The sequence below is a fragment of the Falco naumanni genome, chromosome 1 (genome assembly GCF_017639655.2).
Source record: "Falco naumanni isolate bFalNau1 chromosome 1, bFalNau1.pat, whole genome shotgun sequence".
Lineage (NCBI taxonomy): Eukaryota > Metazoa > Chordata > Aves > Falconiformes > Falconidae > Falco > Falco naumanni.
In genome coordinates, this window is record NC_054054.1 from 75,738,445 (window position 1) to 75,757,741 (window position 19,297).

The following is a 19,297-nucleotide window of genomic DNA, read 5'->3' on the forward strand; positions in this document are numbered from 1 at the left end:
AGGGGTTTCCCCCGCCGCGGCTTAAGTGGCTGCCGGGGGCGGATCGCCGTGCCGCCATGCCGCCCTCCGCGCTGCTGCTGCTGCCGCTGCTGCTGGCGGTGCCCGCCCCGGCGGCGGGGGGCTGCGGGCCCTGCGAGCCGGCGCGGTGCCCGGCGCTGCCGCCGCGGGGCTGCCCGCTGGGCCGGGTGCGGGACGCCTGCGGCTGCTGCTGGCAGTGCGGCCGCGGCGAGGGCGAGGCGTGCGGCGGCGGCGGCGCGGCGGGGGGACGCTGCGCCCCCGGCCTCGAGTGTGTGAAGAGCCGCCAGCGCCGCAAGGCCAAGGGCGGCCCGGCCCCGGGACACCCCGCCGCCGCCGGTCCCCCCGGCGTGTGCCTCTGCAAGAGCCGGTACCCGGTGTGCGGCAGCGACGGGCTCACCTACGGCAGCGGCTGCCAGCTCCGCGCCGCCAGCCTGCGCGCCCAGAGCCGCGGCGAGCCCGCCATCAGCCAGCGCAGCAAGGGCGCCTGCGAGCAAGGTGCGGGGCGGGGGCGGCAGCGGCAGCGGGGGCAGCAGCGGGGGCGGGAGCGGGAGCGGGGCCGGGAGCGGGGCCGGGAGCGGGAGCGGGAGCGGGGGCGGCGGCGGGGCCGGGAGCGGGGGCGGCAGCGGGGCCGGGGGCGGGAGCGGGGCCGGGAGCGGGGCCGGGGGTGGCAGCGGGAGCGGGGGGTGGCAGCGGGAGCGGGGGCGGCAGCGGGGGCGGCAGCGGCAGCGCGGCCGGGCGCCCGCGGCAGGGAGCGGCCCGGGGGGCCGGGGTGGGTGGCGGACGCTGCCGTCGGGGAGGGCGGGTGGATGTCCGACTGCGCTGCCCTGGCTTCACGGTGGGAAAGCTGTTGGCGGTACGCCTCGTTCTGTTGGGTCCCCTCGGGGCGCTTGTTTGCAAAGTCGGGTGGATTTCGAAACCACCGTAAAGGGCCTCGAGAGCCCCGGTCGGACGGTGCTGCCTCAACTTGAAGTGAGACTTTGGAGCAGCCCCAGAAATGCGGAGCAGCTTGGCCGCCCGCTCGTGGCTTCCCGCAGTGCTGGAACCACACTGCCCTGCTTTCCGTACTTGGCCCGCAGCTCGCGATTTGGGATGTTCCGACATGGGACAAAAGGGTTGAGCGATCCAGGGCAGGGTCGGGCAGAGGAAGGTTGCAGACAGTGAGAAAAGGAAGTTACTAAATGGATATGAACACCCCAGAAATTCGGAGCCAACATTTGCTGGCTTGCTTTGGTGCGACGTGAAAACAAGCAGTGACTTTCCAGCAAGCTGCACAGAGAGGTTTGCACTTGCAACATTTCCAGCCAAGAGCTAGATTCTTCCCAAGCTTTAGCTTAGGGATGGTGCTCAAAGAAGAAATTGTTCTGCCACAGAGCCTTTGCTAGAAATTCAGGCTGCTTCAGGGAGTGGGTTTTGCCGGGAGGTAGCGTGCAGCTATTTATGGAACGTCTCAAGGACAGTACTTGGCGCCAATGCCGTTTTGGTGGAGGAGTGTTTTCATAAACACAGTATGTGTAGGGTCACAGCCTCCACCTCCTCCTCCTCTTTCTTCCCATAACCGAGGCCAAGCATGTCTTGCAAAAAAAGTTTCAGAAACTCCCCAGGAGAGCATGAAGGGCTAGGTAAGGATTGGGTTATGCACTTTGATGTTGCCCATTAAATGTCCTGTGTGGCTTGTCACAAACCTTGTGCAAAACATCAGGCTTATATATTAGCCAGGAACATTGTGGTACAGCGTTAACTCTTGGAGGGCAGGAGCTTCAGCCCTCAGGTTGACGTGGGATGAGACTAGAACGGCCTCTATCTAGCATTTGGAGGAGCATTTCCCGGCCAGCAGACTCAAGAGACGGTTGCAGCAGTACTAAAAATGCATGCAAAATTGTGGCAAAACAGGTGTTGGTACTTACAACCTACTGCCCCAAGCCTTGAGTGCACTTTCCTCCTCGGACCCTGGCTGCTGGCTGGACCTGGTGGGGCTTTGACCCAGACTACAGAGACAGAGTTTGATGAGGTCAATGCAAACATAGCCGCTAGAGAGCATGGTGAGAAGCCACCGACCTGCCAGCGTCAAACAACAGCTCCCACAAGGCTTTCTCCATCCTCTGGTCATCACAGCAGCAGCTTCTCTGAAGAGGGTCACAGTGGGGACAGCCACGCCATGCACAAACTGCATCCGTTCCTTGGAGAAGATCCCTTGGAATGTGCAGCAGGACACCTTTGCAGGCTGTTACCTGTTGTTTGAGAACTTTGCTGAAGCATGTGGTGCTGAGCCACTGGCCAGATGTCCCCTCCTCTGTTGCTCTGGGGAGCTGCTCCTCTTTTGGCTCCTGCTACTGGCAGAGCTCTGACCCAGCAGCTCGCAGAGGGACGTGGGCTGCTCAGCAGTGTTGCAACTCACTCTTCTGAGCCTTCCCTTGGCTGCGTGAGCCTTCCTGGTGCTGTGGACCTTCTGGTGATACGCAGAGAGCTCTGTGGTTCGCAGCTGAGGCAGGGGCTTAGCCCACACACGGGGCAGACATCTGGAAGTATTTCTGTAGCCCTCGGGGCCTCCTGGCAGTTAGGGCTGTTGGGTGGGGAGAGGAGGGGAGTTGTAATCTCCACAGGGATTTTGGAACTATGGTAGGAGAAGACATCCACCCCATCAGCCCCCCAGGGCAGAGCCTCTTTCAATATCTTGCCAGACAGGAGACAGCACTTTTCTGGGTTTCTAAAAGAACCTGGATGCTGTGGGGGTCAAAAAGTGGAAATTCTGGCTTTTGCCATTTCCCCGCTGTAAATGGACATGATGTCCTTAAGGCACTGCCTAGGGTGGGATCCTGCACAGGGAGGCCACAAACAGGCAGTATCCTGCCTGCGTCAGTCATTTGTGTGACAGCTTTTGCACAGGGGGAAATCCTTGGGGGATGGGGGACCTGGGCTGTCTGCTCAAGGCCAGTGGGCTCCAAGGTGTCTGCATGCAGGCACTGGATGATCAGGATGCATCCTTTGGGTCCAAGAGTGAGCAGCCTTTCAAGTCTGACAAGAGATTCAGAAAAACATGCTTCCAGCAGTGGTTCCTAACTGTGTTTGATTGCTCTTTTGTTGGTGTTGGTTTTTTTTTCCCCAAATAGAGCTGGAGAGGGAGGGCTTTGTGTACATCCTGTTTGAAAACTGGTCCTCAGGAAGAGTAAATGCAGAGCTGTGGCTGCCATTGGCCTTTGCTGTCATCAGCAGGAAGGGTGGCAGCTGGAGATGAGATATCCAGGGGAAGAAGGGAACACATCTGGGAATGGTTTAATTGATAGATGCTCCTCTTCACGCAGCCTGGCATTACAGCATGCTGAGGGTGGCAGGACAGGGGACAGGGCAGGGACAGGTGTAAATGGGGCTAATGCTGCCAGGTTATCCTTTTCATGATTCCTGCCGCTGTTTGCTCAAATGTCACCTCCCAGGCAAGGTGGGAATGAGACTTAACTGCAGCCACCTTCTCTTCTTGTGCCTTGAAGTACGTGCTTGAGACAGGGATCGCCCACAAGCAGTTGAAAGACAGGCTCCTGTTCCTTGGTTAACTGAGGTTGCATTTCATACCCTCTTTCTCACCTTGTCTCCCTCTCTGTCCTGTATGTACCAGGTATTCAGAGGGTCCGAAGGATGTATACCTGCTGGGAGGGGCGGTCCTGCCGACTTGCATAGGCAGCACCATGTGGGCATGAGTGAAGCCGCTGGAAAACAAAGCACTCGGCTACGTAAGGCTTAACATGCAAAATACTCCTTGAGACGCATGGTTTTCCACCATATTTCGAGGGGGATGAAAGTTCATTAAAACTATATTTGACAGAGCTGACCAAGTGCACGTCTAGTCGAGCTTTCCATATTCATGATGGTGCCTATCGCAGGTTTTCTGTGCAATGCTCGGCAGCTTTTGCTTGCTAAGAGATGCTGTCCATTGACTGGGAAAAACTTCGATGTTTCTTTGTTGTTAAATAGCAAAAGAAAGGAGCCAGTTCTCAGCCCTACATTATTTGCCTTGACCCTGTCCTTGGGATTCTCTTTCCACTGCTTGTTTCCCAGACGTCTCGGGTCTGATGCCTGTGTTCTTTGTACAAAAATAGTGAAGCCATGCAGAAAAAGGTATTTCCATTGCAGCCAAAACTTCCTGCTGGAGGGCAAAGGAAGACACAGTTGAGAAGAGACTGGGAGGATGGAAATAACCCTTGCTATGCCTGCGCTTGGCAGATGCAGGGATCCAGCCCGTCCTTCCTGGAGTGGGTTGCACATGGACAGAACTGTTGGGAGCAGCTAGAAGAAGGCACCCTACTTGATTCCCAGCTCCTTGAGGCTGTCTGGCTGTGGTGGTGCTGTTAGCAGAGCGTGGCCAAGCTGCCTGTGTTTGTTCTGGGGGAGTCAGAAGCGATGCTGTGGTGCTTCCTCCTGGCTGGGCTTGTCCTGTGCCCTCACGCTTGTGCTCACAGCTGGCTCAGGGTTTGCCCTGCTCCCTGCCAGGGAGCCACTGCCTGCATCCTGTCTCTACCCTTGCGCCCCAGCAGCCTCTTTTTAGCTAATCCCGGTGCTGAGGCCATGCAGGAGGTGGATGCTGTGAAGTTTTCCAGCTGCTTTCCCGCACTGAATGGATTGGCCCTTTGCACTCTGCTTATGGATACGCACAGCTCCGCTCAGGTCTGCTGCCAGCTCTTGCAGGCAGGGCAGGCCCAGGCACGAAGCAGAAGCCGGCTGGTGAGGCAGGGACGGGCGGTCAGGGGTGCCACCTCCAGTGGCCTCCTTGGCAGGAGGGGAGGCTGGTGCGACAGCTGGGGAGCTGCCCTCTGCCACCGTTATCTCCTGCCTGGGCACAGATGTTTGGAAGAGCCTCTTATGGAGTTGGTGGCTTCGGTGATTTAGGCTGAAATTAGTTTTGCAGTGCCCTCACTGAGGCTGTTTACGGCCAGCTAGGACCTGGGGTGGGAGGACCATGGTGCCCACTGTCATGCAGAGCCAGCTGGCATGAAGAGTTAGGGCTGCATGGCTCAACTCAAGCCAGGCAGAAAAACAGCTTCAAAGCACCAACCCCCATCGAAAAGCTAGCAGGGTTTTCGGCACGATGATCTCTCTGAGCTGAAAAATGCCAGGCACAGACTTGTTGCCTAACCAGCGCAAGAAGGGAAAATACCCCTGAGTATCTGTTATCATTAGCTACCAGCCAAAACGTGCTTCAAGGGACATGTCGTGGCTGCTGGAAATATTGCTGAACTTGCCTCATTATGGTTTGAAGTCCCTGATACCTGTTCCAGCAGGGTTTGGGTCTCCAGGTTGTTTGCTGTTGAGTCAAGGCTTCTATATGTTACGCTCACTTCTCTTTTGGTGGAAGCCAGGTGCCTGTGCTTGCCCCAGTGCAGCGTACCCCAGAGCAGTGCTCGGCAGACACCGGAGAGCAGCGTTTCACTCTCCAGGGAACTGGTACCTACCTCTCCTTGGTACCTACCTACAAGGACCTCCCCGAGGAGAAACTCGGCGTCTCTGTGGGCGAAGGTAGATTTGCTGGCTCACCAAGCAGCCTGCTTTATTCCTGTTGATCTGAACGTGGCTTGAATGTCTGTGGCTCCGTTAAAGTCTTTTCCCAGCATTGGGAACGTGCAGGGGTTTGCCCTGTGGTGGTGAGGGCTCAGCACCTTACAGGATCCAGCCCGCAGGCTGCATAGCTTATGGAACAGCAGGACCAGGAGAGATTCTTTTAAAGCAGACTGTAACCAGCACTAAACTTGCCTAAATCTCTTTCACCAGCAGAAAGATCCCAGTCACCGAGCTGAGCTGAACCCCCAGAGGGGTATCGGTTTGGCTTGCTAGAAGCCCAGAGGGCGTCTCTCCTAGAAGGGGTTTTTTTGCTAAGGTACCACCCGCCAGCTCTGGGGCTCGGGAAGGTGGGTGCAAGGTCTCTGGGCTGTCTGCAGGGCTTAAAGATGGGCTGATGGATGTAGGATCATGGCTGCCAGGCTCCCATGGAGACTGATGGCCCCAGGGGCAAGTACGCTCCCCCAGAATTCCTGCCACTTGACCCCAGCAGTGGTTTTGCTTTGCTGGTGCCTCAGTGTCCTACGAAGCTACATCTGCACTGCAAACAAAGGGTTCCCACAGATCAATTTTAAAACAAGAAACATAAATCACATCTGTTGGCTCCTTCCATGCACATTCAGCTGTTGAGGCTTTGCCAGAAATATTTTAGTTTTGAGGGTGGTTTGGTGTTTGATTTTTGTTGGTTTTTTTAATCCAGTGCCAGAGTAGAGCAGAAACAGGGATTTGGGGGAAAACCTTCTGGGAGATGGCAGGCTGCTGTTATTACTGACGTTGGCTCACCTCCTCCTGATACAGCTAGCTGTTTTAGACACCAGAGAGCACAGTTCATATCCAATCACATATTTCAAGAAACTTCTGAATTTGTGCTTTTTAGTTCACAAATGACTTTGATTGCTTTAGTTCTTTCCTCCCATTTTTCCTCTCCTGGATTTTAAGGCACGTAATATCCCCATTTTATGAGTGCTTCCTTCTTTGCTGGTGAAAGAGAGATTTGGAGACATTTTTGCGAAGTCATCTGTGGTTGGAAATGAACTGAAATCTCTAGTTTTCCTGGGAAGCTGGTTGGGGTTTCTGCATCAGCTGGGAGTGGGGGGCATGCAGCAGTGGCCTGCCACTTGCTTTCTCTCACGACAGAGGAAAGCGTTGCATTTGCAGGTAGATCTTGGCAGCATTTTTGTGCTGTGTCCAGAGAGTCTGTGGCAGAGCAGAGCTGTGCAGGTGTGTGGTAAGGTTACACCTTTTGTTTTGTACCACGGCCTCTTTGCAGGTGGAGCATGGTGTGGGAATATGACATTTTTCAGCATGGTGCTTCCTTTCCCAGCACACAGTGCATTGAGATTTCGAGACAGAGTTTCTAGGGCTGAAGCTTTATGCTGATGTTTTTTAAATTAATCTGTAACTTTGGGGTTTTCCACTGTTGTAGGGTAGGCCATAAAATCTGCCTTAGAATGCTTTTAATTATTTGAAAAGTTCTTGGTTCATTGGAGCTTGAGTTTTTATGGTTGCTATGCTAAAATCTCATTAGCAAAGCTGTTTAATATATTACTTGGCAGCTCAGAGCCTTGGCGAGCACCAGTATGCTGAGCACTACGCAAATACCTCCACTGCCCGAGAGGATCCTATATTTCACCTGTGTCTTCATGCTCAATCATCACAGCATAGGCAAAATCACTAGGAAGGAATGATTACAGATCAGCAAATTCCTCCCTGTGTTTGTTTTTTCTGTTGCTGCAAAGGCATGCTGTGTTTAAAAAAAAAAAAAAAGTGTTTAATCCTTTGTTGGGCTGAGGTTGATTGAGGTTCATATTAAACAGGAGATTACCACCTAACAAGTCTAATCAGGTCGGACTTTTGAAAGCCTTGCTTGCTTTTCCCTGCATAAATGCTGGCATGCCTCGTTTCCATGTATCCTACCATAAGCTTTTCACATTTTTTCCAGGCTTTAGCTCCTGGTCATCCTTGTGCCATAATGACAGTTTTCTTCTCAGTTGAGGTCACACGAAGAGAAGAGGGGAGGTGGCAGCCGGGAGGAGGGAAGTTTCTTGATAGAGCTTGTCTGGGAGGTCTGGGACAAAAAAACCCAGAGGTGCATCCGGATGTGGCTGGGAAGCAGCAAACGTGTTTGCAGAAAGCTATTGCCTGTTGGACCCTGGGGACAGCATACTTCAGCAAACGGGAGGGAAGGTGGCGAACAGGGTAGGACAGGGGGAAGAGGCAAGAGAGAGGTTAGTCTGTGGCAGCCCGCTGGCAAGGGCAGTGTTGTCTCTAGCTCAGAGGGCTTGCCCTTTCCCCGTTTGGCTGCTTCCAGGGGCAAGTGTGGCTATAAGCTTGCAGTTGAGCTTCAGAGCAGCCTCAGCCATGTTGGCCTTCCCCTTGCCCCCGCTCGGAGATGCAGGTTGAGGATGCTGCTGGATGTGGCAGAGCGCTGAGCTAAGCACGAGGATGCAGTGCTGGGAGCAGCGCAGACCCATCCGGCGTGCTGGGTAGGGGAGAAGGGGCTCGGGGTGTTGTTCTTTGCAGGGCCATACCATTCTCCGTCCCACCTACGCATAAACCCCGTGGAGGACTGGTAAGTATTCATAGAAAGGTCACGCACAAGGTCTCCGAAGGCAGCGTTCCCAAACCGTGGTGAAACAGCAGAGCTGGGATTTCCAGCGGTATTGGTCTGCTCCACGCTGAGCCTGGTGGGGTGGGAAGCAGGAGGAGATCCATGGCAGATAGATGATGGCCCAGGGCCCTACCTCACGCTGACTCGGTCTCAAGCCTCCAGGGCTTGGGGAAGATCTGTGTTCATGTTCGCAGCCTTCCCTGGGTCACTGGGTTGCTGAAGTCTGCGGGGGACCGTCTGAGCAGGTCTTACCATCCAGCATCACCTTTGGTCGAGATGTCTTGGAACTTCCTTCTGAAACTCCTTAGTCTCTTCAAGGCCAAGTTACAGGAGGAGGAGCAATGCCTTCAGAAAGAGGTGAAGAAGGAAAAAAAGCAGCAGGCAGCTTTGGGAATGGGGGAAAAACCACATGCACTTCCCATCCGCTGCTGCCTCTTGCAGAGGGACCTGGGGAGAGCGGCTGAGGTCCTGCCAGCTAGAATGAGTAGACACTGCTTATGGAAGGTTTCCCCTTCTCCTTATAAAGTTATTTTGAAGGGAAAATACTTTCCCAGCAACTCAGGGGACTGGAGTGGGTCTATTTTCAGACTTGCCAGAGCTTGTGGGTGTGAACAATGTCTAGCTTTTGCTTCGATTTGCTGTCTGATGGGAAGTGTTCCCAGTCTGTGTTTCGCCCGGGGCTGTGGCATGGCTGCGGAGTGCTCAGGAGGGCCGGTGGGAACCGAGCTGGCACCCACGCGAGCTTCACCGTGAGGGACACAGCTTCATACGTTTGTGGTTGGGACTTCCCATGTGCGCCTCAGCACCAGGGCATACACCACAGTACTTAAGGTCAAGCTTATTTTTGCCTTTAGTGACATACCTGTAGCCCCTTTTTAGCAGAAAAGTTATTGCTCTGCTTGCTGGAGTGTGATTTATTTGTGTGTGTGTGGACATCAAAGGAAGGTCAGCGAGGAACCCTGGGCTGCGATAGACCGTCCAGGGGCAGGTGAGGGGCTGGGAGAGGCCAGATCTCTGCCAGCTGTGGCTGAGCAGAGGAAGAGGTGCCTGGCGTGGCAGGGGTGTCAGGAGCAGATGCCAAATGATAGCCTCATCGCTGAGGAAGTCACAGGCTCTGCAGCTTGCTGCTGCAGCAGAAAAACGACTACATGGGCAGCAACGGAAACTCCTTTCCGGATGCTGCGTTTGACATAACGCAGGCTGTCAGCTCCCTGTCATCTGCAGGAAAAACAGTCCCTGTGCTTTCAGGCTCCTGTCCCAAGGTGAATGAGCTCGCTGGCTCCGTATATAACCCCCTTCCAGGGCCAGGGAGGGCCGTTTGTCTTAACGAACAATGGGGCAGAGCAGGGAGGAAATGCCTGAAGTGCCTGCAGAGAGCAGCTGATCTCCATCAACACGTCTTCTTGGCCAGGGAGCTCCTCCGCAGTCGGGGCAAGCAGCCTGTACATCATCCCCAGTGCCCCGGGCTCGGTCCTGGTGGGGAGCGGAGACCACTCTGCCACGTTGATGGTGGTGACCATTTTTGTCAGCAGGTGCAACCCACAAGTCCCCAGCCTGAAGGAAGCAGGCGGAAAAATGTCCCGGGCAGTGCTGCAAGTAGAGCAGCAAGGTCTCTAAGATACAGGCTGCGGGGCCAGGGGACTCCTCGCTGGAAGGAATCAAGTCATCGGCTCTGTACAAGGTGGGCTTGTTTCCAGTCCAGCTGAGCGCATGGTGGCCTTGCTGCCTTCACAAGGACCCCCGAAGCAAGAGGGGTGACTTGCAGGAAGGGATGTCCTTGCATCCGCTGAAGTCCTTGCAAGGCTCAAGCATCCCCTGCCTGTCCCGTTGTGGCAGGTTGCCGTGTCCTGTGTCCGTCTCTGGCTTCTTTGGGGGAACTGTGGGAGAGAACGTGAGCGGGACCCATGCAGGCAGTAAAGCAGGGTGGCTGCCATGCATCTGGGTGTGGGCTCACAGTGGTGGGAATCTAGCTGCTGCTGTGGCCTGTCGTGATTTTGTTTTAAATCTGGTGACTTCTTGGCCTTTCTCATTTATTTTTAGTGGAGGAAGAGGCTCAGCTCTAGGGTTTTGGCTGGCTGGATGTAAATCAACTATCCCGAGAGACCGCACTGACTCTTCCCATGACACTTGCATCTCTCGGGATGTGTATTCCCTCCCAGCCCAGGCACAGAAGCCGAGGCCTGTGGATGCTCCCAGTTGATGTTGCAGCCAAAGGCAGAGTCTCACGTTCCCGTTCCCGGTTCGATCAGGATGTACATCCTGCACTGGCGTTCTAGGCTGCCTCTAATAGCCGGGCTCTTGCTGTGCTGAGCCAGCTGCAGCTTTGCTGCAGAGCTGTGCAGGCCAGTCCCCTTTCCAGGGGAGGTTTCTCCTCACCCAGGAGGTGGGTAGAAAATCGCTCTTTTTCCCTGCCAGCAGTTTCTCGTGATGTTATCTGCTCCTGGCAGGGCAGGCAGACATCTGCGGGCAGAGGGTGTCTGGGTCCTTGATGCAGGGGAAAACTGAGCGGCAGCTAAGGTGACACCTTGGCAGTGGATTTGGCGGTGTGCTGGATGCTAGCAGTTCCCAGCCAGGAAAGAATTGAGCCAGATCCTAGAAAAGCATAATGGTGCCTTAACATCCACCTGGCTTTAACTTGAGAATCAGGATATTTCCTTGTCTGTGGTGGGAGATGGTGGTCATTTGGGGGCAGCTGTGTTTCTCCTGGTTCATGGGGAGCCCCAGCAACTGGTGGTAAAGAGGACGGTGTCACACAGGGGCAGACCCCAGGCTGTGCCCTAGGAAAGGCACCTTGCGTGTGGGAGGTTCAGCATGGCTCGGAGCAGGAGGCGGCAGCAGCAGCAGCAGGAGGCTGTGCCAAGGGCACATCTGCTGAAGGTCCTTGCAGAGCATGGTGTAAACTAAGAAGCCTGGGGACATCCAGGTCCCACCCCAGAGCTGCTGAGTGCCCTGTTGTCCCTATTGTTCAAGGGGCACCAGAAAAAGAACAGGAGGGCTGTGCAGGAAACGGCTGCCCTGGGGAAGGGGAGCAGAGTGTGTGACCTGAGGTGGCCCTGTCGTGGCTGGCAGTGCCCTGCCTGGGCTGGCCACAGCCCTGCTGCTCACAGGTGCCAGGCGGTGTTTCGGGCAGGGGTGCACTGGGGGTGCCAGCCCCAGGGGTCACCCCGCCGTACTGTGCTATGGTTGTACCCAGGGGAGCAGCCTCCAGCGGGATGTTGCTGAGAGTGCAGAGCTGGGCACCGTCCAGAGGCATGGATCTGCTCTGGGCCATCCAGAGCAAGGATAACTGCAGCACCCTTCCAGATGGGAAAGGGTGCTGTGGCTCTGACACATCCGTCTTCTGGCCAGTGCACAGGAATCAATTCATGCAGCAGCAGAACCAACAACAGGGCAAGAGAGGTAATGAAATGCTGATTAAATTCTTTTTTCAGCTGAGAGACTCAGTTCAGTGCGGATGAGGAGCACCTGGGTTGTGATGTCTGCCAGGAAACCAGCCCATACGGATCATTAGGTGTGGGTTTAACCATCGCCCAGGGCTATACATAAGATTTTCCTGCTTCTACACAGCTACCTCCTATTAAAACCAGGACTGGGATACCTCTCTAATGGAGAATTCGGATTGCAGTCACCTGTGGTCTTTTAGCAGCTTCCCACCATCAGGCTGTGTACACTCATTCCTGGACAGGAAAGTCTCAGAAGACCAAATACTTCTCAGGGATTATACCAGCTGCTCAGGAGTGGGGAGCCACCACAGCATCCCCTGGCTGGTGATACTGGTGTGGATCTGCCCCTGGATCCCAAGGAGGTAAAAAGATACCAGCTTTCTGCTGGAAGATGTTGGTGCAGTGGGATGCACCTGAACCCTGCTCCCCAGTGCCTGCGAGAGGGCTGCAGGGCCAGGTGTGCATGCGGGGCTGAGGTCGGTGCATGCTTAGGACCCGAGAAGGAGCATCAGGACCCAAATCTGCCCCTCTTTTATGGAGTTGGGAATGCGCCATGGTCTATGAGCCAGCATACCCAGGGGCTTCAGTCAGGCTGGCTCTGGAGCACTTGTTCACATAGGAAATGCCTTCTCCTTGTGGAGCCTAATGGGAGCTTCAGTTTCCTGTAACTGCCTGCATCTTCAGAGCAGAAGGAGAAAAGCTGCTGTGTTCTTCAAGCTGTCAATAAGTGGAAATAAACACTATGTGCTCCTTTGGTCTGCACTTCCTATTGTGGGGAATTAATAGCCACGTTTTGCAAAACAGCCCCACTAAAGAGGGACTGAACAGAAAAGGCCATTCTTCCCTTCCTGGGATATGGGTCACGTCTCCAACATTTCCCAGCCCGAGGGGTAAACATCCCCAGACAGATCTGCAAAACAGTTCTGTTCCCATCTGGCTTTGGAAACAACTCCCTGTTTAACCAGGGATTGGAAACCCATGGGGAAAAACGGAGCCCTGCATTCACCTGGTCGTCTCCCAGGTCCCCCCCAGGGAGAGCTCCGCCACCCTCCAGCCAGCCTCCTTCGGCTGGATACTGCACACAGGTGAAACAGGAGCAGCGTAACACTGATCTCTGCTAGCCAGCTGCCACGGGCTTCGCTGCATGTTAAAATAATGCTGGGAAGAAGGATGCTGTGAAGCTGGGGATCCCAGTCTCCTGTGGGGGTCCTTTCTTCCATGCCAGCAGAGTGTCACCTTGCACTTGGTTGGCTGCACAGTGAGCAGAGGCAGCCGTCGGTAAAGTCCTGCTCAGCCCCTGAGATAACAAACACTGTCTTACCTCTGACCTCAGGCTTGCAAGTAGGTGGACTGAGCACCTGAACTGCTCAGCACCTGAGCTTCCATCTGGGGCAAGCGCCCATCAGCCTGAACAGCTGAAGGTCGGACACATGTGTAGCTTTGGGAAGTGCTGTGATGTGGGATCAGTCCAGCAAGCTTTGCTCCAGGCAGGGACCCCTTCACCTCATCTTCAAAACACATCAGACTTGACTGGCCCCACTTAAAAGGCTACCAAGGAGACAGGCTTGCAGTCACCCAGTCCTTAAAAGAATTTCTCTCTTTTTGCAGGACCCTCCATTGTGACCCCTCCTAAGGACATCTGGAATGTGACAGGAGCACAGATCTACCTGAGCTGTGAAGTCATGGGCATCCCAACCCCTGTCCTCATCTGGAACAAGGTAAGTGCCCTACTAGGAGCTCTTAGAGCATAGCAAACCTGAGGCAGCTGAAACTGCCTGGTGAGCATAAAATAAAAATGAGCCGTAGCAGATCCCTCCTTAGACACAGACATCCGATGAGTTCTCTCATCTGTGCAGATCTGTCCGCCCCCAAACATCTGGCTTTGCTTAGTCTTCAGGCTTTGCTTTTCCTAAACTCTTGTTGATCCCGAGGCAGAGCAGGACTTGTGTTTCTCTTGGTAGCGCCTGGTATTCAGAGCACGCGGGGAATGTCCCTTGACCTGCTGTCACCCCGCGGGCGGCGTGACTCCGAGGTGGCTGGACACGGCTCACCCATGTCAGGAACGGCATGGGGCAGTTACCTCCAGCAGCACACCAATGTCGGCAGCATGCTGGTAACACCTGGCTTGGGGCAGGGGGGACCCTAGCTGAGGGGCTGAGAGCCGCTGCATGGCCCCTGTAGCCTCCTCAAATGCCACAGGTTTGTGGACACTTGGGAGGGGTCTTACAATAAAGCTGAAACAATACTAGCTTAAGAATACTACAGAGAAGAAAAAAAAAAATAGATTGGCCCAAAGACTGCTGTGCTCTGAGGCAGCAAACTTTATTCCTAGGGGTCCCAGGGCAGACTGTTGGGTGAGCACACAACGTAGGCATGTTGACTCAGGCAGGATTTTCTGCTTGTTTACAAGCAGATGTTGTGTTTACATTGACTGTCAGCACTGCTCTGCCTTTTGTGCCTCTTCCTCATGGCCGAGAGATGCTCGACCTGGTGATAACGAGGGCTGCATACCGCTTAGCCCATGCTGGATATCCATGCTCTGGGCTCAGACATGCAGCACTGGGGTAACTGCACTGCTGCTGTCCCGTCGACGCTGAGCCCAGCAGGAGGGGTGGTCTGGTTTGCTGCAGCAGAAACCTACAGGGCTGCTGTGGCCTGTTGGTCACGCAGGGAGAGCCCATTCCAGCGGCGACATGCAGACACTCAGTTCTTTGCTACTGTCACGCTAAACAGCCTGATCATCAGGGAAGTTGCGGGGGAGCCTCTCCAAACAAGGACATCAGTCATCTCCTGCTGTCCTCACAGTCCTGAGCCAGAAGGCAGCTCCTCCAGCCTGCTGCACCGGATTGAGGTATGGCTACCAGCAGCTGCAGGCAGCCAAATCCTCCTTCAGCGCAGGCACCGCTTCCAGGCTAAGCACAGCCTTGGGAACAAGCACGAGTTCTGTCAGACCCAGTCAGTGCAGGGCACGTTCGCACACCCCACTGCCCAGCACCATCCACGCCAGAAGGCTGTGCTGCTCTATCCGTTCCGTCCGAAGCCAGGGAAATGCAGCCTCGGTGCAGATGCTGAGGCACTGGGGTGCTGGGGCTGCAGCACACAGAGGCCAAGAAGAAACGCTGGCACTAGAAAAAACACTGCTACTGCCCGAAACACATTGGTGCGAAACTAGCATTGGTCTTGTCTGTGTGCAGGTATGGTCCCACCAGTTCTAGCGTAAATTAGCCCCAAAATTCTTACCCCTTCCTGCCTTTCTTTTTAGATAATTCGGGGACAGTATGGTGTCCAGAGGATGGAGCTTCTGCCTGGGGACCGGGAAAACTTGGCTATCCAGACCCGAGGCGGCCCTGAGAAACACGAAGTGACTGGCTGGGTGCTCGTAAGTACTTGCTGTATGCATAGAGCTGCACAAACAGTAGGACAGTTTGCAAACAGGTCATGAACAAAGAACTGTACAGAAGACACATGGCAATGGACAGGGCATTTAGAGGAAAACAACCGGTGTGAATTAGGCAGGAAGGGTAAGGCGTGAAGACTGCTGGCTCTAGCCTTATCCATTGCAGTTTTTCACCTCCATCTAGCATGCAGAAGCAGGCGTTCTGTGATCAGGGAAGGCTAGCCTTAAATAAAAAAAATCTCCTTTCTGTATGTCATTACTTTCCTGCTGCCATTTGTGGGAAAGGCACTTGCCCTGTCTAGGAAGGAATCAGTACAGATGCAAGGCATCCCTAAGAGCCACCCACAGCTGAGGAGCCCTTGTAGATCTGGCACAACTGCCCTTTCCTCAGCAAAGCACATCACCTGCCTCAGACTAGCACAGCACAGAAGCCATCAGCTCTCACTCAACAGACCCCGGAGCTACAGTCGTACCTGCAGGCTAATCGGTGATTGCCACACGTCAGAGGGAGCTGCTGTGCATCCCAGTAAGGGAATTGCAAGATGGTTCCCAGCGGCAGAGAAGCTGGCAGCAGGGGAGCACAGCTTAGGGTGTGTTTGCAAGAGCAGAGGTAGAAACAAGGGGAGAGAAGGAAGGGTCTGAGCCAGTGATTTCGCTGAACTGACTGACGGGATTGAGCGTATTGTAGGAAGGCCTTTTCTTCCTCTCTCCCTGCCCTTACCGAGCACGCAGTGCTCCGACATCTCCAAACTAGGGAAGCAACAGAAGACAAGGATGGAGTGTTACAGCACATGGAGCCTGGCCTAGCAGCGAAGAAAGCTGGGCCGATCCACGGGAGTGGGTGCTCGTCCCAAACCCCGCTGGAGAGAGCCACTGCAATCTACACCAGACTGTTGAGGACAAGCAGAAGAAATACCATGGGGCTCCTAAGGGTTAACCTGCTACTTCATGCACTCTGGTCATCTCGTTATGTCTCCAGCAATTGACAGGTTACAGAAGATATCTTAAAACAGAATCAGCTTTACCTATGCACAGGATACTTACTGCGGGATGGGGTGTGTGTGTTTCTTCCCTAGATATCTCCTCTGAGCAAAGAGGATGCTGGAGAATATGAGTGTCATGCATCAAATGCCAAAGGAGAGGCAACAGCTTCTGCAAAAATCCATGTTGTGGAAGCTCTGCATGAAATAGCCCTGGCCAAAGGTAGGTAGCGTGGCTGAACACTCGGCAGCTCTGTCCCCTAACAATTTGCTCAGTTATTTCATACTGAAGGACCACCTCCCTTTAATGCCTTTTGCAGGGGGGGGAAGGCACACTAGAAATACCAGTCTAACATGCAGTTTTTACAGGGTTTGACAAAACATTTCCAGTAAATCTCAGCTGCTACAGTTCTCAAGGGATTGTTAAATAACCCCCCAAATGCTGTAAAGTACTGGAGATAAAGATACCAAATTAAAAACACCTTTGGGGTTCTTACAAAATGACTTTCAGTGTTTTTCCAGACCTAAATTTATCTTTTTAGTGCTTTCTGGACACTTCCAAACCTGCCCATCTTTCCTGGGAGCGCTGGTGACACAACCAGCCCCAAGACAGAGGGGGAACTTCAAGCACTTAAAATTCCTGCCACATCCCTACACTTTCTTATTCTTCCTCATCCTACAGACATCCCAGTCCCTGCCATTCTCTCTCCATGCTGCGGTGTCAAACCGGGGAGGGTATAGATATGCCACAGCAGGCCTCCAGGCAAGACCTGAAGCCTTTACCCTGCAGCCAGTTTTCAAACCCAGGTCCTCTGTACCAGGCTGTGTGCAAAGCTGATGGCAAACCACCCACCCTGATTCCAGCTGCAAAGAGGATGGCTTAGTGCCACAGCCATGTGTGCTTCAGAATAAATGCAGAGAGCTGGAACAGTGACTGTGACCATGCTAGAGGCAGAGGCACTGGAAACAAAGCATCCAGCTAGAGAATACTGTGTTGTCCAAATTCACTTTCAGGATATAATCCTTAGCTTTAATCCCAGTAACTTTATCCAAACTATATAGTCTTGATTTTCTGTATCCTTATATCCCTGAATAGCTGCACAACTTCCTTTAGGAGAATATTAATGGCACCTGGCATTGAAATAAAAGTAGATTAATCCCAGTATCCCTTACGTGTAGGAACTTTGCTAAAGGTTTTTAGCTAGTCTCTTAATCCCTTTTCAAACATCTTATTTATGGATGTGAATGAAATGGAGTTTTACTGAGTTGTGCCTCATATGAGCAGCGTTACTTACACCCCAGAATAGAAGGTGTTTGTTCACCTTCTCACAGCAGCTCTACGCAGTACTGCAATCTCACAGCGTATTGCCTCGTGGTTTATTCCTTGTATGCACACCGCATGTTAACAGCTGTTTCTTTTCAGCCGTAGGAGAGCTCTCAAGTAAGCATGCTGTAGCTAAACAATAAACTGGCAGTCCACAATGCCTTAAAGGAAAGTGATAACATTAATTGAACAAACTGTCAAGACATCACAGCTACACACTACAGGGATTAGGGAGTCTGTGTCCCATATCCAGGTGATCTCAGCACAGAAAAATGCCATCTGTTACCATCCCCCTGCTGCTGTAGTCCTGTGGTAGGGAAGGACGGAAGGAAAGACGGGGTCAGGACCACATTGTCAGCTAAGACATCAGAAAACCTGCGCACTGTGCTACTGCCCAAGTTGTGATATTGCCCCTTGGAACAGTACAGAGCATAACATGTTTTTGTTTTTCCACAGATGATGGTGCAGAGCTGTGATGTGGTGTGATGTGAGGACTTTCACTTACACACAGTTTCAGATTAGTATTTTGGAAAGCTGCAACCTCTGGCTTTTTCTGGCTCACTAATCATTCCCTCTTAAGTTCCTTATTCTTTGATTACCAATTTGCTTGCATACTTCTTTCACAGATACACAAATAAAGAAATTCACAAGTCTGATTACAAATTTTAATTCTATTTACAGGAAATAAACGTACTCTTGAACAGCACACAGCAGATGAGTAAAACTATTTGAAATGCAACCTACACAAAATGAAACAAAACCTGAGCACTTTAAAAAAAACAAAAAGATGAGACCAGAGAGCCCTTTTAAAGGCTAAACGCTCATCATACGAGGTGCAATACTCATAGACATCAGTTCTTGGAAGAGGAGCTTGCAGGCATAGGGCATTCGAACCAAAGATATCTGAAAAGAGATTTCAAAAGGCTTGTGATAAGCACCCCAAAATCATCAACTTCCAGCACCCTCTACCCAAATCACTTGGCAAGTTTTTGGCTCAAAAGTGAATCTGAAGTTACCCATGAAAACACTTAACAGGAGTTACACTCACAGACAGTAACAAAGCAAGAGGAAAGCTAGAGACTGTCTGTAGAAGCTACAGAGCAGCTAGCCAGAACACATTTTTAATGAGAAACCTGCAGCCAAGGGAGCTGATCTTAAACAAGAGCCATTGAACAAGGGAACATGTGCATAACAAAGTGTGCCCAATGTGCAGTAGATGCAGTTAAGATTTCCAGCACACATCTCTTCAGTAACCCCAATGCCACTGTTAAGAGTCGCTAGACAAGCCTGTTTAAGGCAACTATTTTTATCTCCGATGCCACTCTCCCCTGACATAGTTCTGTAACCAAGTTCTGTACACACTACAGAGCGCTTTTTTTTGATTTTTTTTTTTTTTAAAAAAAGTGCAACACAAAAGACCTCCCATGGGGACCCAGCTCTGCAAGCATAAATATCTTAATGGGGGCAGTCACAAGGGCAATGGCTCTGAATTCCCATGATTCTGGCTTAAGAAGACCACACGTACCTGAGTCTTATTACGACATCCCCGGCACTCATAGGTATGAGTCCTTGTGTTTGCAATCGCCATGATCCCACAGAGGTTACAGACATGGACTTGGTATGGGTCTGAAGCTTCAAACAATCTTTCTCTCAAGAACTGGGCTGCTCCATGGGCAATCTGGCAATCTCGTTCCATTTCTCCAAAACGAAGGCCACCATCACTGAAAAAAAAAAAAGAGGAAAAAAAAGCCTCAACTTTTGAGTTCATTGGCAAAATACGTCAGTTCTTAGTGGTGGAACAAGTAACTTATCAGAAACACAACAGCAGTATTACAAGGCAGGAGTAAAGCTCTGCATTAATTTTCCTATAACAACTCAGAATAAAACTGGTAGGGAGAATGCGAACACGGTAATTTGTAACTGCTGCTGAGCATTTCTAAAGCAGATGTCAGACAGCGAACAGCACAGCACAACTGTAGAGCA

At 52.8% G+C, this 19,297-nt stretch overlaps 2 protein-coding genes across 2 annotated transcripts in view; one reads left to right on the forward strand and one right to left on the reverse strand.

The window, feature by feature from the left end:
- On the forward strand, window positions 1–18,020 carry IGFBP7 (insulin like growth factor binding protein 7; the record flags this gene model as incomplete). Its single annotated transcript, XM_040599719.1, is given in 6 exon segments — window positions 1–25; window positions 28–513; window positions 13,222–13,331; window positions 14,876–14,992; window positions 16,087–16,213; window positions 17,771–18,020. Coding segments are annotated over 6 exon segments (885 nt in total), but the record flags the coding sequence as incomplete, so codon positions are not given.
- POLR2B (RNA polymerase II subunit B) overlaps window positions 17,966–19,297 on the reverse strand; it is a 21,644-nt gene continuing 20,312 nt past the window's right edge. The window contains exons 24-25 of the mRNA XM_040599705.1: window positions 18,840–19,035; window positions 17,966–18,217 (exon numbers count right to left, since the gene is read on the reverse strand). Coding sequence (XP_040455639.1) covers window positions 18,128–18,217; window positions 18,840–19,035 — 286 coding nt within the window. The 3' untranslated portion in view covers window positions 17,966–18,127. The remainder of the gene's footprint in view (window positions 18,218–18,839; window positions 19,036–19,297) is intronic.